Genomic DNA, 17,219 nt, shown 5'->3' on the forward strand with positions numbered 1-17,219 from the left:
CGATGCCAAATCACCCAGTATCTAGTAAGGGCAGATCTCAGGACTCATGTTGAGAAAATAAAGTGTCAATGGTTAATTCACTATTTTTTTAAAAATACTCTCATTGCTAAAAATCCATTTGCTACAAGTAAATTCCTTCAACCACTTAATCTCTTAGAACAACAAGCATTTTGTTATTTTGCAGCCCCACAGCAAAGACTGCATATCCACTTGGACCTGTCAATCAAACTATGAAATGACCAGAAACCCATTGTGATAATGATAGATTGTGAAAACAGTCATGCAGCACTCATCCTATAATGATAACCCTCAGGCTTATGTTAGCAAACAGTGAAGTAGCAAGCACTAACTTTCTTTAAATCTGCAGACTATTTTTTTCTAAATTAGAGGCTTGGATATTTAAATCCCCTGACGGCTTGACAGTTCAAATGAGCTTTGACAGTTGCCTTGACAGCTTAACAGTTCCGTTTGACAGTTCTGATTGATAGCTCCAATGACCTTGACTGTTCCAATGAGTTTATCCACTTTTACACATATTCATATCTACTTTGGACAATTTCAAAAGGCACCTTATCGTTCCCCAAAGGGCACAGATTTCTTGCAGAGGTGTCATAGAATTTATAGAATTTACAGTGCAGAAGGAGGCCACTCGGCCCATTGAGTCTGCACTGGCTCTTGGAAAGAGCACCCAAGCCCACATCGCCACCCTATCCCAGTAACCCCACACAACCCTTTATGGACACTTAAGGGCAATTTATTATGGCCAATCCACCTAACTTGCACATCTTTGGACTGTGGGAGGAAACCGGAGCACCCGGAGGAAACCCACGCACACACGGGGAGGACGTGCAGACTCCGCACAGACAGTGACCCAATCGAACCGGGACCCTGGAGCTGTGAAGCAGCTGTGCTAACCACTATGCTACCGTGCTGCCCTAGCGGGTTGAGCAAGGGTTTCTGGCTTCAGTTTGAAAAAAACAGGTAAATGCTGTAACGGGAAGAGGCCATTCTGGAAAGATGAACTTGTGAACCCCAAGTGACTTTTTTTTGGGTCCGAGCCCACCTTGTGATGTTTGTTTTCAGGATCTGAGCGACTTTTGCAAGGCTGCATTTATTGCCCAGTCTGTAGTTAGCCTGACAAGGTGAGCTTGACTTTGCAATAGAACAGTACAGCACAGAACAGGCCCTTCGGCCCTCGATGTTGTGCCGAGCAATGATCACCCTACTCAACCCCACGTATCCACCCTACACCCGTAACCCAACAACCCCCCCACCCCCTTAACCTTACTTTTAAGGACACTACGGGCAATTTATCATGGCCAATCCACCTAACCCGCACATCTTTGGACTGTGGGAGGAAACCGGAGCACCCGGAGGAAACCCACGCACACACGGGGAGGACGTGCAGACTCCGCACAGACATTGACCCAGCCGGGAATCATACCTGGGACCCTGGAGCTGTGAAGCATTTATGCTAACCACCATGCTACCGTGCTGCCCTCCTGATGATGATGCTGATAATGTTTAGTAGTGAATTCCTTGTATAATCAAATGCCAATGGCGGGGATCTTTGAATGTGTTAATGTGTGCACCAAAGGTGTGTAATCTGTGTATAACAATGGATCAACGCAATTTCACGTTGTTGGGCACTGTTTGTTATTCAAGTCTTACATGAAATATCAACGTAGTTAAACCATGGGAACCAGTGTCCTTTTTCTTTCTGTGGGCTGCTAACCTCTTCTTAATGTCATGCAAACATTTTAAAGGGGGCATTACATCAAAATGACATTTAAAAGACAACCTGTGTAGGCCAACTGGAAGAGAGACTGGAGCTTTAAGAAGAGAGGTCAGGAATTTCTATTGCTAAAGGCGGTTGTTAGCGTGGGCTTGTAACTACAGTGTTTGTTACCAGGGTCACTGGAAACTAAACAGCGAGTGGTTTGTTGTGATGTGGACAGGCTGGAAATGATGCTGTCTGCATCTTCTGCTGTGAATTCAGTGGAGGGTTTATATGTGGTGACATGGAAATTATGTTTGCATTTTCATTTTCTGAATGCTGCTGGTTGTCATGAAGCTCACCCTGACAGTTTCTTACCACCAGGCAGCAGAATCTTCTTGCAACATTTTTTGTGCAAGACAGATGCTCAGCAGTTATTTTTCGGAGCCCTTTCGCTCTGGACTATTCCAAGCGACAGATGCCAGGACAAGAACTGTTTCCCGGGAACATTTCTGTCACACTCCTGCCTTCAGTCCAAAGAGTGACCTTTTGTGAATAATACAAAAGCTTTTATGGAGAAGCGCATACCTTCATCCAGAGCAGGCTCAAAGCAAATTTCAGCTCCTGTGCCTTCCCTCAAGTCAGCCTGCATTAGAGGCAGAGTTCCGCCTAGGCTATCTAGATGCAGACAGCAATCGCACTTGTCAGCACTGAATTCAATAATTTTAGTGAGGCACTTCTTCTGCTAGCATTTTCTCCAGAGTAGAATGCCATTCAGAAAAGCAAAAGCTACTTAGATTGCAAATAACTCTTGTGGTGCGGTCTGTCAGATATATCAGCTCGCGTAAGTCATCAGTTTGTAAACAATTAGTTTATTCCTTTTCTTCCTCAATTCAGCACCACTCTTTTCTATCATTAATTTTCTTCAGGATAATTGAGATTGAACTCATTTTCCATCAGAATTTTTTCAGTTCTGGTCTTTTAGGATGGGGATCTGGTGCTTCACCGTGGAGGTTTACTCCTTTCATGAAAATATACTTTTCATTCTCTCTGCAATCCCTTCATTGCTCCATGTTGTGCTTTGAAGGAATTTCCCCAGCAGTCCCTCTCTGCTTCCACTTGTAAATGATAGACATACCATGGTGCAACTGCATAGTTTGATATGACTTCAGAGGGTGCCGTTCCAGCTGCCCAGCACCATATACCCCCTTCTCCTGTTGGTACTACTGTGGCACGGGGCTAGGGGTAGGACATGGAAATACACACCAAACTTTACAGCAAGACTAAATGGGATTGGTGCACCTCGTCATTTCTCCTCCATATCCAATCCAGTGAAATTATGTTTGTAATAGCTCGAGGATCTCTGATGACCGCCATGGGATATGCCACATGTAATTTTCAGCACATCTCTGGTGGTGCTGTTGAATATATTGTTGGGTCTGTCGCCCGCTATACACCAGTGATCATTTGGGTGAGGAACTAATTTGTATATCGAGACCAGCACAAAAAGCAATACGAGTGGCGATCTGCATAGGAGGCACTGGGTGGAATGCTGACAATCCTGACTTTAAGGTCCCCTGTATTGAATTTATTTTCCCTGTGCTTCTCATTGACCTTTCATGAAACATGATTACTGTTTTCTGCATCTTTTAACCTGTAATTTTTTTGCATTGTCTTCAGCAAAATATGGCTATAACGGATATATCAGCTCAAGTAAGTCATTAGTTTGTCAACAATTAATTTATCCCTGTACCTTTGCCTCCCGTTTGATTATCTTTCCCCCCGTGTTCTCCCCTTAACCCACTTGCCTTGCCCGTCTGATTTGTTTCCATTCCTTTAGACTTCTCCTTCTAGTTGGAGTGCAGTGGTTACTTATTTTAGTTGGTTTTTCTGCGGTCACTTTGTCAATTAGACTTCAGCGATATCAGGATCAGCCATAATCAACATTCACTCCGATGAAATGGCTGATATTGATCTTTTGAATCTTTATGTCACTACCTTGTGCCCAAGCCAACATAAATAAGGTCAAATATCTGGGCTCTTTAGCTGAAGTACTGGTCTTTGAATTAGATAGTTTTTTTTCCCTCCAATTCTTTTAAGGTTTCGATTCCTAACACTGTATGGTTGCACAGTTGCTGGTCACCCTCTGGTATTTTGTTGGAGTGGTTATTATTTATCTTGACAGGGAATATGAACATACAAGTGGGAAACAATCACAGAAATGTTTCCAGCTCAACGTTTAAACATTCGGCCCCATCAACAACGGAAACCCAATTTGTACCTCTCTAACCCAGAGAGGTTAGGTCTCCTTCCTGAGATCAGTTAGCTTAGGATCAGACCCGGGACCTTCTTCGTTGCCCTGATTCAGCTGATCGCTGAATAATTGTAAAGATGCATTAGGTAGGGTGGGTGGGGCGGGGGAGGGTTGGTGTAAGCTGTCGAAAAAGTATCTATATCAGCAGCTCCTTTCTGCCAAATCTTCAAGTGCGGATGCCAGCAACGTCAGCAAAGCTCTGGCTCCTTCGAGCTGCCGCTTGTGGCAAGTCTTGAAGTGCTGCTCTGCCCATTGATCAAAAATAATTGCTGGACGTATTTGAAATGCCTGCTGAGCCATCCTCTGTCACTTCTCCTACTCCATCCTGATTTCCAGTCTGCTTGTTCTCTGAACATATTACACAAGAGGCGCAATCTTAAAGGTTCTAAAAATGATCTCTGAATGAAGCTGAAATAAACTCCAGACAGTTACGCAGGTTCCTGGGAGAAAGCCACAACCCTGCAGATGGAGCACGCATTTATAATGGTGTCATTAACACTGTGAGGAGGGTAACATTCAAATGATTCCACCAAAGTCATCGAGACCCAAGATTGGATTTACTCCCTTTGATCTATTTGCTGTTTTGATAGCATGCACCTCTTTGTTGCGACATTAAAAGCTAACTATGGTTTCTTACCGTTCTGCATTGTTATAGGGTGGGAGCAACAATGTGGTGGTTGAACTAAAAAGTGCAGTGACATGGTATTATTTGAGCGCTGCTTAGCAAACCCAAATATGGATACTGTCTTTAATATAAACTATCTATCATTTCAAAAGCTTCATTCAGATTTCACAATGTTGTGTTTCAGGGATAGAACATCAGACACACACTAAAGAAACTATCCACGTGAAAATAAATGTAATTAAATAGCTGAGTATTTTAGTCATTTTTTGTTCAAGCAATCAGTGAATTCTACTTTTTAGCCTAGAGTTATGCTTTTAAAAATATTAAATAATTTAATGGAACCATTTCACTTCGCAATAATGTTGTGCACTGTTTTGTATCAAATGTAACCACTTCCTCCATACTTCGTAATTGCTTTTCATTTAAACTTGAAATTAAATGAAAATGAAAATCGCTTATTGTCACGAGTAGGCTTCAATGAAGTTACTGTGAAAAGCCCCTAGTCGCCACATTCCGGCGCCTGTTCGGGGAGGCTGGTACGGGACTTAAATTAAAGCAATAGATGGTGGAGTGTGAAAGACAGTGCAGACTATTTGATAAATGTAATAAACAGCAGGTGGTGCTGCTACTTAAGGAATAAGGTATCAGAGAAACCTATGTTTTTTTTATATGTACATTATACAGTGTAACACTGTCTCACTCATGCACACACTCGCTCTCTTTCACACAGACACAGGCATGCGTTCTTTGGCATTAGAGTAAATAGGCTGTTTATTTCCTTACCTCCTATTTATTCTCCACACGCGACAACAAGAAAATTCAGATCCTAAGCAGAGTATCGAAAATCTCAATGCATCCCATTTATACGTTTCTGAAGCCTCACAATAACTTCTTTGCAGTGTTAATGTAAGCCTACTTGTGATACTAATGAAGATTATTATTAAAAAAGGGGAGTGCAGCCTATGGTCCTCTGGGACTGTGGCGAAATTTACATTTATTAATGTTAAAATTGCTAACCATAAGATATAGGATCAGAATTAGGCCATTCGGCCCATCGAGTCTGCTCCGCCATTTGATCATGGCTGATAGATAGGTAATTTGGACATTCTGAATTCTCCCTCAGTGCACCCGAAAGAGGTGCCGGAATGTGGCAATTAGGGGATTTTCACAGTAACTTCATTGTAATGTTAATGTAAGCCTATTTGTGACAATAAAGATTATTTAAAAATGGGCCAAATGGTCTAATTCTGCTCCTCTGTCTTATGGTCTATGGAATTATGGTGTCCCATTCAAATCAGATAGTTATCCACCAGTTATATTCCTTATGTAACATCTAGAGGGTTATCAATTTTATCATAAAAGCAATTTTAACACACCAGGGTGTGGCCAGTTCTGATTTCACATATATATAAATGCAACATTCCACCTACAACAACTATTAAGCACAACATCTAAATGATTGTTGCTGACCACATCCAGAGAGATATTCACTAGCAGTGTTTTGCATCTTTCCCTTTTTGCCATCGATGAGACAAAGACCGTAAACTCCAAAATTGAGCAAATTGGGAAATATAAGTAACGACGCTGAAGAAACACGGTTTCTGATAAAAAAAATACAAATATGTTCTCTTGTCTTATCTTTACAATTGCCAACCAGTCATTGCATAACTGAGACAAAAATGCATGGCAAGCACATCATTTGCCTCGCCGCGCGTAAATAGACAGCAGCCGTCTGGATCATTCTGGATCCTCAGTGAAACTGCCACCCTGCGAATTCTCAAACTAATGCTGTACATGTTTGACAACATGCAGATGAATCCAGGAGTTATCGGTGCGGGGGTTTGAATCTAAGCAGCAGCTGACGTTAGAATCAACCTCTACGGATTGCTCTAAGCTAGTTTGAGGATTTGGCTGCCATTGTCCAAAGATTTCGGGAAGTGTCCTCATTAATGTGGAAGTGCAGTATTTTTTTCAAAAAAGCCACTGGGTTACATTTAAAAAGTGAAGTGATCTCAATAAGTTATTCTGACATTTTATGATGCTTAACACTCAGTTCAATAAGATTTATAATAATGGCCAGATGAAATGAATTAAGTCCCCCAACCCAGTAACAGGAGAAATCTAAAACACAGTACACTTCTCCGGTTCAGAACTCCAGTCTTACAAGGGTTTGATCTGAGTTTTTTCACAAATGTCTTATCAAAGTTGCAAAGTCATGAATGAGAAATGATAAATAGTGCAATATCATTATTTTAAAAAGTCATTCATGAGGAGATGCTCATGATTAAATACGGCAAAATACGTTTTCTGGAAATATTTAGTTGTATTGTTGTTGATCTCTCAAGCACTTCTCCAAATATTAAATTATCCCAAATGAGTTGCTATTGTTCAATTATTTGATAGATGGACGTGTTTTCCTTTCAGAAGTTACTTTTGTTCAATATTCTCAATGGCATCAGCCGTTTGGTATCATAGAATCATAGAATTTACAGTGCAGAAGGAGGCCATTATGCCCATTGAGTCTGCACCGGCCCTTACAAAGAGCATTCTGCTCAAGTCCACGTATCTACCCTATCCCCATAACCCAGTAACCCCCACTTAACCTTTTTGGACACCAAGGGAAATTTAGCACAGCCAATCCACCTAACCCGTACACCTTTGGACTGTGGGAGGAAACCAGAGCACCCGAAGGAAACCCACGCAGACATGGGGAGAACGTGCAGACTCCGCAGACAGTGACCCAAGCCGGGAATCGAACCTGGGACCCTGGAGCTGTGAAGCAACTGTGCTAACCACTATGCTACCGTGCTGCCCAATCTTGCGTGTGTGATGGGAGGTAGGATGGAGAGGGGGTGGGGGCTTCGGGAGGGGTCTTGTGATTGAAATCTCAGCTCCAGAATTAGATCAGTGAGCAATGATGCTAGTATTAAAGGAGAGCAGTAACACCATTTATTTTCAGTGGGGTTTCTCCGACTATGATCAGTAGATTCTATTGCTGCCCCTGCATAAATTGAGCTTGTAATGATGATTGTGAGCACACAGTTTAGACTGCAGAGTTTATGACTCAGTATTGGTTATTATATTCAAGGTGGGGGCCCATTGTGTGAAGCATGATATTGTTAAACTCAATTCTGACTACCAACCAGAGGACCATGTCGTGTAACCCAGAAGGCTCAGAGCTCAACTCATTTTCAATAGAAAATCATGCTGCTGCCTAGTTAACCATTCTGCAGGTAACAATGTTAACTCTGTAGTGTAGTGTTGAGAATTCAGCAATGGGAGCTGAAGTTAGCAAGAGAGAAATTTGCACTGATGAGTAATTAAATAATTTCCTGGCAGCAAATCATTTCAATCCTCCATCCACCGTAGCACAGAACTGGAGGAATTGGATCGCAGGTTTAAAAAAAATAGCATGAGAGTCCTGCAAGTTTCAGCTGGGATATCCATTAATATATAGATCCAGATCACCTTTTGTGGGACCCATGAAGAACTCATCCTCTCAATGCGAGCATAGTAAAGTGACACGCCATAGTCCCAGATGACCATAGGCTGCTTTCCCCTTTGAGGGGGAGAATTGACTGGTAGTGATTCAACCTGAGGATCGTCACACCTCAGGCGAGAGGCAAGGTTGAGAAGACGGGGCCTTCCTGAGTAACCTCAGCAGATACGGGAATTGAACCCACAGTGCGGGCCTCGCTCTGCATCACAAACCAGCTGTCCAACCAACTGAGTTACATAGAGTGGGCAACTTAAAAAAACTTATAGATGATAGGACGATATCAAAGTGGGTGAGAGGAGGGGAAAAATGCATGGGTTTCTTTTTGAGCATGATTTTATTCCTCGTTAAATGGTACATTATCTTAACAATAGAATTGGGGAAATCTGCTCTTTGGTCTCTGGTTTGACATCATTTACGTGGAAAACATCATATTATTCAGATTGTTAAAAGATTACTGATGTGTAAGTTGTTGTCATCAATTCAATTATGAGCATTAAAACCCTGCAACGCAGACACAAGGCAGCGGGTATATTGTTATCTGTAATATTTGTACTAATGCAGATTGCTTCTGAGTGATTTGCCAACATCCCAGATAATGAACAACAAGCACAGGTGCGGCCTAAGCTTGTTTGATTGTTACCTCATTGGAGATTATTAGTTCTGCGCCCCTATTTGCTGGTGACTATTGGTATCACTGTAAAATCGGATTATATATTTTAGTCAGCCTGGATTTGCCAGTGAAAGTTGATCGAAGTATTTTTTTCTGAACAGAACTGGGGAAAATAAGTTGTAAAATTTCCCAAAAATAATTTCTGACAATGCCGATGCTTGGCTTAGATTTGTTTTTAATGTATCTCCTCTTTCATACTCTTGTCAGTAAAGGATGAAACTAAAGCAGGTTTGCTAAGTGATTCGGTTGAAGCCCACGATTTCACAATCACGTGGCGTTGCCAGAGCCTGCACCTGTTATAGAAGAGGCAGAATTCATGCTGCTTGTTAACAGGAACAAAGGGGATGTTTACTTCAGCGACCCTTCACTCAGTTGCCTATGTCTGCTGAATACAAGGGAGCAGGGAAGTGTTGACCAGTGTAAGTTACATCAGGCACTAAGCTTGCCCATGAAGTTCAGATACCAGTCCACCCGCTCCGCTTTCAGTGACCTCCATAGGTGCCCTTGGTCACATTCTGCAGGCAGTGCTGACAGCTGTGCATGACAGGATAGTTTGGGGTGCCTTTTTTTCTGTTTTCAAACATTAATTTAAAAAAAAACACAGAAAAAAACACAGAAAAACTGCCAAGTGGTGACAGGAGTGCAGTCCACCCAGAAGTGATCCTTTTACTCTCTGATCTGAGCCAAGTCTCCATTACATTGCAGCATTTAAACAAACCCAAATAAATACAATTAACTTTCAAGCCCCAAGAGCGCGCGCGCGCACACACACACACAAAAACTCTTCTCAATAAAAACAACCATTTGCAGAGCTGAGTGTTTAAAGCTCAGGTTTTGTCGTGTTGATAGGCTGCGGATAGAATCAGTCCAATTTACTTCAGCTTGAAATGAGCAGAAATGTTTTGAATATGCATAAACCCAGCAGACAGCTGTTTGGTTATGCTCTTAAATTCTCCTTCAGCAATTATCCATTTTTTTCAACAGAACACGCAGAATTATCAGTAGCTATAGATTATACGCAAACTGCACTTTGTACCTACAGGCACGCATCCACTACTGTGTGGGTCACTGTTTCTAAGTAACACAAACGGTGAAGCCTTTCTACATTTTCAGAAACACCCGCTGATGTGCTGATTTAATATTCAGGAAATGTATGTTCAGATAAGTTATAAAATTACTTTGCAAATGATGAATGAAAACATTTGTGGTTTTACAGAAACATCTTAAAAGCTGTATCACAGCTTTTAAGCTAGAGAATGTGCTTTTCCAGGTTTTGTGCATCACTGTCGGGAGGTTTGGGGGGGGGGGGGTGCAGAGAGACTGTATCATCTTATCACCTGCCAGTAATAACAGTTTGAAGTCTGACTAAACATGTTCCAGAAAGTGTTTGAAAATTCCTGAGCCAAAACCCTGCTCTTTAGCGTTTCAAATCAGCCAATATCTCAGTCCACCCTGATTTAACAGCCCATGAATTATTTTCTTTTCAACTAACACTGTCGTCACTGCTGCAGCCCTCCAGAACCCTTGGCAAGGGTTTTCTTTCCCCCTGTAAGCAGCATATTATACTAGACTCTAAGCTCTTGCTAATTGTGTTCTTCTAGACAGTGTTATTGAATGCTGGTTGATGTGTTCGTCAGTGTCTGACAGCCACAATGAAATGGAGCTCTCCCGTAGATTCTGGCAGCCTTTTTCAATTCTGTCAAAAATATTGGAGTAGTTGCAATATCTCAATTTATTCCAATGTGCACTTTAGAGAGAAATATCTTCTTTTGTTGTTGCTGCTGTCATTGGGTTCAGTATTGAAGGCTGGGGGAGTATTCATATCATGGGTTCTATCTGTGTTCCTGGCGTATAAAATACGGTAATTCTGCACAAACTGAAAGGGTTAATGGCATATAGTAGATGATAAATAGAAAGGCGCATGCAACAAACCCCAAAATCATGATGTTATGCGGCGGATAATGTTATGTCTCAGTTTCCCACAGCACCTTATTTCCTGTACTCTGTGACTCCAATCATTGGAAACAACCTCTTCTGTTCCTCTCCCTTTTCATTCCTCTTCCTGTGCCTTTGGTCCACCTGCCCTTTCCTGAACTGTTATTCTAGAAGATTCCTCATAAGTTCCAGGTTTCCATTGTCTGTCGATAATCTTAGTTATGGTCCTCGCATAAGAGTCACTGAATTCACACCATAGCCCAATGTGCATATGAAACATTAGTTCTTCCCCTAATAAAACTATAACTACAGATTGTACAAAGCAATCAGGACAGCGTCCTAACTTGGTACCTGTTTTAACGATTCCAGTTAAATTCCAATGATGCAATAAATATGTAAAAGAGGTGTCAGATGGCGTTAGAGTAACTGAAAATATGCTGTTTGCCCAACTGCATTTAAATCACCACAAACAGAATGACATACAAGATATCCAGGCACAATGTTGTGTGGGTTTTAACATTTTCAGACCAACAACATGCTGCTTAAGTGGTTTAACAATTAATAGCGTTCCCATAATGGATTAAATACTTTAGTTAAACTTTGTCTACCTTTTCTAACAGCCATTGTTTGAAAGGCAGAGGGACGTACCCTGCAGTATTTTCTCTCGCCCTGTATGCTTTGCCCAGTACCGCACGTTGTACACATGTAGCTCCTTTGCCCACTGCTGATTGACAACAGGAGCCCATTTGTGAAAACTGCACGCTTGGAATGACAACGTCTTTAACCCGAGTGGTTTGATTTATTTTTTAAATAAATTACTTCAGCACATTACATATGTTAAATCTATACTGAGTATGGTTTACTTGTGTTTTTGGAGTGGTAGGTGGAGCTTTGTTTTCATAACCACACAAATGTAGGCTGCATTCACTCCGAGCTTTCCTTTTCTTTATGTTTGTGTGTGTATTGATTTAAATTTTCCTTTAATTATCTGTTTCACTGTCCTTACAGCACCGTAGTCTGAATAATACATAACCCTAGTTGTGACATCTAGGGCTTTAAACTCATTTTGATTACACTTTTCCCGTGTTATCCTTTTATTCTCAAATATTGTTAGTTACCTGTAATGGGGACCTTTAACTTTCACAATGAGTCACTTTCTGTATAATATGAAATTTTTTAAATATTTAATTTTTATTTCATATCCGACGTAAAATGGCTCCTAATCTCCCATCTTCCATATGTTTGCAGTTCAAGATGAAAACCCATCAGCTCTGTCACCCAAAAAAAAGCAGCGAAATGGAGGTATGCGAAATTCACCCAACAGTTCACCCAAACTGATGAGGTAAGACAGCTTAAAGAACTCTTGTGTCTAAAGAGAGAGAGAGAGAGAGAGAGAGAGCGAGTGAGCGAGCAAGAGAGAAATCCTTAAAGGCTGAAGTATTTATTCTGTCAGCCTGTCAGCAGTTAATGATAGAGCTGAAAAATTTCTGTCATGAAAGAGGGTAGGAAAAGCTGTTAGAGAAAACGCAGCCTTTAAAGTCTCAGCTGTCACCTCAGCCTGTCCGCATGTACTTCTTAAACAGCAATGGCACTAATGACAGCAGTAACCAATCAGAGAGACTCATACGGTTACTTTGCCTCAGGCTGTTCACCGTTTGCGCGAAGCCCTTCGAGTCCTGTTTTCTGTACTTTAGGCCATTGGTGAGATATGGCGGCACAATGAAAAATGAACCCAAATTTTTTACATTCCTTTTATCTTGTCCATTTATATTAATTTGGCATTAATTGATTTTGACTTTGAGGAAGGAAAGAAAAGCTAATAATTGGTGGGGTAAGGTAGACTGGAGCGCTATGATGGATACTGTGCTGCTCCCGTGTCAGGGATTAAAGTGCGTACAATGTTAGACAAGTAAACAGCTTCATCCACTTAGCATATGAAACAATATTACATGAAGATTGCTTCAGGTTTACAGAAATTCCACACATTTCACAGATGAGCAGAGGGTCCCTGTTTACCATGTAAAATATGCATTGGCTCTTTTGATCTGCTTGCAGTAATACTTCTAGGGAGCAAGTTCTGCTGTTCTCGTACGCTTCAAAGCTGTGCCGAAGTTTTGCTGCTGTAGGGTACTCCTTTATATTAGTGGCCCTTGGGTAGTGAAATGACAGGTCGTCTCTGCTTGGTGCAGCTTTTTCAACTCGTAGCCCTCAGCAAAACATAGAATTACTGAACACAGAGCCACCGAACCCTTCAGAAATCCTTTTCCTGCAGAAATATTATACCTTAAATATTACATATTTTGGAATTACAAGCTACGTTTTATGGGCAATATTAAGTGCCGGTTTAAGTCAGCCTAAGGGGTGCTTATTGCACAAGGGTGAATAAGCTGGTATGTATTGTATCAAATATGGTTTTTTGCAGGCGCACACGCCTCAAGGCCTTTGTAAATAAGTAATGATCAACAGTTTGGAAGTGGGTTTTGAAAAGCATGCCTTTGTCAGTTTGCATGATGGGAATGGAAAATTTCATAGAGAAACCTGCTTTCATTGCCTGGTGGAGAGGGACTGAGCAAGAATAATCATCCCCTGCTAGTGCTGTCTAGTCAGCATCACATTGGAATTGCTAAACGCAGCTTGAACACCAAGCATAGAACTGTTTGAGCCTTCAGTATAACAAGTTCTAACGAGTGCCAGTTTGACATTCTTTACATGAAATTAATACCATTCTGTTGGATTTCGGAGGGTCATCGGATACTTGCTTCTAATTGTAGCCGGCGAATGTTGGGTCTATTAATCACAACGCATTTGTTCAAATCCATCAGAACAGAGCATTACGGTGTAACAAATGTCGTAGTTATTCCCTGTGAGTAGCAGCGTTCAACAAGAGTTTGCCAGTGACAGGCTGCAATGAGTGACAGTTGGTGAAAGATAGCTATCTTGGTGGAGCTTTATTGCGCCAGTCAAGGCAGTCAGCAAAGATTGAAGTGACAGAGGTCCATTGACTAAATCGTGAAACACACAGAAGCGTCATGAAATATTCAGCCATGGTGTAAAATCACTAAATGGTTTCGCAGTTATTAGCACCTGCACTGACTGCATGCATCTAGGCGACGAACATTTTAATAGACAAATGTTTTGTCATGATGATTGTGAAGGACTGAGAGTGTGGAATGCAGAAAGCGAGGGGGGAAATTAAATAAACGTGCGAGGTTTCGAGCAGGCATGACTGAAATGCCAAGCGAGAAGCAATATTTTGTCGGATCTGCAGAAAATCTATCCCCAGCAACATTACTGGATAGGATTGTGGTTTTGCTTCTGGGCTGTTGCTTGTAAGGCAGCTTGGTTAGTGTGCACTCATAGTACATTACCCACAATTTCTACTTGCCGTTAAGCTGCATGGTTGGATGCAATGTTAAAACAGGCCCTTGCCAGTCGCAGATTTGACAACACATTCCTGGCTTGCTGCAGGACACTATTTCCAGTGGCATATTTATTAGTAAGTAACTATTTATAATAAAGGACGCTAAGAAATCTGCATCAAAAATGTCCAAAATTTAAATAGAGCAAGAACAAAGTTTTATTATTTATTCGTGAGTTACTGTCAAAATGCTTTCAAAGGAGGTTAATTTAAATCCACGCAGAGCAATTGAAATTCAACTCTTAAACTTTTGTTTTTAACCCATTGAGGCTGTGATGGACAGTTTTGATCCTGCACCTCCGCAAAGGTGCTTTCACCCAGCCTCCCCGAACAGGCGCCGGAATGTGGCGACTAGGGGCTTTTCACAGTAACTTCATTTGAAGCCTACTTGTGACAATAAGCAATTTTCATTTAATTTCATTACTAATGAATTCCATACGGTAAATGTGCTTGAATGTCTACAGTGCCTTGCCTCAGACTCTGTGAAGCATCGCATTACACTGGGGAGCTATCAGCACTGAACACCGCAATACACAAGAGTGGTCTGTGGTACAAACAGTACATTACACACAACAACCCGAGGGTCAGGAAAGGCTTCACAGTGTGAACCTCTCCAGGTGAAAGGGTTAAGCAGCCAGTTCTTTCTGTATTTAGTGAATCCTCTTTTTTTTAAAAAGAGGCAGAATTGCTGGTGTCTGCTTGGACACGTTTCTAACATTTGCCCAATGTTTCATTCACTAATAAATATAGCACCGGATTTGTAAAATTTACAGCGTTAGAATTTGAAAGCAATCTGGCTTCCTTAGAAATGTGTGATAATTTATTTCTCAGAAATAATTCAGAGTTTCAAGTGTCTGAGCAAGGTTGCTGCGTGTCATGGAAAATGTTGCAAGCATTTCTTAAGTGCAACTTATGTAGGTTGAGAAAAGGTAATGCCACAGGTGTAATTACCCCATAAGTGATGGAATTTGAAGTGATGGAAATTCTGGGAGAGTTTCAGCTAGGTCAGGATGAAAAGGGGTTTTTAAAACTCTATTGCTGACTATTCAAGACAGAGACTTGGGATGACAGCTGCTGGCGAATGATGGATGTGCAGAATGCAGTGAAATGTTAGAAGTGCAGGCGTTGATGGCCAGGTGGCAGCTGCTGAGGACCACTTTTATACTCAGTGTTCTTCTGGAGAAAAATCATCTGCTCGCAATGGAGATGTAAATTAATCAATCTGCTCCGAGCTGACATCCTCTGAAACTTTAATGGCTTCCAGTTTTCAAAAAGCAAAATATGATGGGGGTAAAATTGCTAAAATATATCAAGTGCACCCTGTTAAAGCTTTTATTGCACAGAGAATGGCATCGGAAGTTGTACGCGGTAAAAGCCTGTAATTGGCTTTTCATCTTCATGCCACTCAGCCAGCACGAAGCTCTGTCTCTATCTATTTCACCTCATTGCAGCAGTTAATGTCTGCCTTTTGATCATTTTTTTGGGGAGGGGGTGGGGTAGGGAGGGTGTAGGTGGGGTGGTGGCTAGAATAAGTACTGTAGTAAGGCGATTGCTTGTAAATTAAATAGGCTCGCGTTCACTAAGTGTGTTCCTGGCCAGCAGTAACTTGTCAACTGGTCAAAGCAGATTGAGTGAGGTGTCAGGCTGATAGACAACTCGTAGCCTTGATTCTCTTGTCTCCGCAGGCACGACCCCTTGTCAATTGCAGGAAATGATCAGATCGAGGAAATAGACGCCAGTGTGAAGAAATATGATTCCACTGGGATGTTTCACTGGTGCCCAGCCAAAGAAATGGAGAAGGTCATTCTGGTGGGTATCACAAGCTGGCAGTGACCTTGGATGGCGCAAGGTGACATGATTCTTCAATTACGTGTAACCGACATTTCATTTAGTGGGATCTGACAACCATGTACGCTGCGCTTTTCAATGTCCTATCAGAACAAAAGTGACATGTTGTTTTACAAACTGCCACCAACCGGCCCTGACCCTCATTAAGATCCACTGTCACCTGATCAAAACCATTGTTTGCTGATTTTAACTGACTTATCAGTATGATGAATCAGATTCTGCTTCATTGGGAACAAGTTCATGCCTTGCGAACAAAGCTGACCGCTCAGTTTGAGACACTGAAACAACATGCACCGGGCATGGGTCATTTAGTCTGATATTAATCGGGTTCAGCTCGTGTAGACAGCCCCTGAAATATTTCAACCATGCATATAAAATGAGAACTGCATATTTTCTATTTAATTGCAATCAGGCCAACAATCAGAGTTGTGTATTTCTGCATTTAGATGCCTGGCTGCCTTATCAGCAGCCAGTCCTCAAAAGGATGCTGCATTCATTGATTGCATAAATGCCACTTCTCATTTGTAAAATCACTGTGCTGATTTGCGGTAATGTGGCAGTCCTGCTTTGAATACATGCTAACCTGCACAGTCTCTGCTGGAGATCTGATTTCTTCACAGAGACCAGCTTCAGCGCCTGTTTGACAGGCAGTCCTGATGCAGCGACAGTCACCGGTTATAGTAGTGTACCCAGTGCACTTTTCGCCCCCTAGCACATCTGAGCGGATACATAGGATCCTGGCCAGCCATGTGATGTGATAAATGTCTCGACGTGTGAATCCACCTCGCAAGTGGTGAAATCACGAGTGAGCTCTGAGCGGCCTCACAAATGGAGATTTTTATTCCGTCTCACTGTCAGCCATGACACACTTTATAACACGGATGCGTTCCCATCTGTGAATAATGAATTCTTGCAGTTTTGTTATCATCCCGTTCCAGTACTTCCCTGGCTCTCTCCTTATTCCGGAACAGTCAAATAATTCTCTGTCCTGGAGAAAACTGAGAAAAGGCACTGTCTATCTCCAAATGTTATTAACAATGTTTTCAGTGCTGTTTACTGCAAAGAACACAGATTTGTTTAAAGAAACTTTTATTGGATTTGTTAAAAGAAACATTTAAAAAAATAAATTTAGAATAACCAATTCATTTTTTTTCCAATTAAGGGTCAATTTAGCCTGGCCAATCCACCTACAC

At 41.6% G+C, this 17,219-nt stretch overlaps 1 protein-coding gene across 26 annotated transcripts in view; it reads left to right on the plus strand.

The window, feature by feature from the left end:
- The window catches only part of kcnma1a (potassium large conductance calcium-activated channel, subfamily M, alpha member 1a), an 838,366-nt gene that overhangs the window by 699,484 nt on the left and 121,663 nt on the right, over positions 1–17,219 (plus strand). For 16 of the 26 annotated variants that reach the window (XM_038783293.1, XM_038783294.1, XM_038783303.1 and 13 more), the window contains 2 exons: positions 12,009–12,102; positions 15,864–15,987. In XM_038783293.1, coding sequence (XP_038639221.1) covers positions 12,009–12,102; positions 15,864–15,987 — 218 coding nt within the window. Of the gene's footprint in view, positions 1–3,397; positions 3,431–12,008; positions 12,103–15,863; positions 15,988–17,219 lie in introns of all 26 variants that reach the window. The other 10 variants (XM_038783288.1, XM_038783287.1, XM_038783292.1 and 7 more) reach the window with 1 other exon arrangement.

This window comes from Scyliorhinus canicula, chromosome 22, assembly GCF_902713615.1.
Source record: "Scyliorhinus canicula chromosome 22, sScyCan1.1, whole genome shotgun sequence".
Taxonomy (NCBI): Eukaryota; Metazoa; Chordata; class Chondrichthyes; order Carcharhiniformes; family Scyliorhinidae; genus Scyliorhinus; species Scyliorhinus canicula.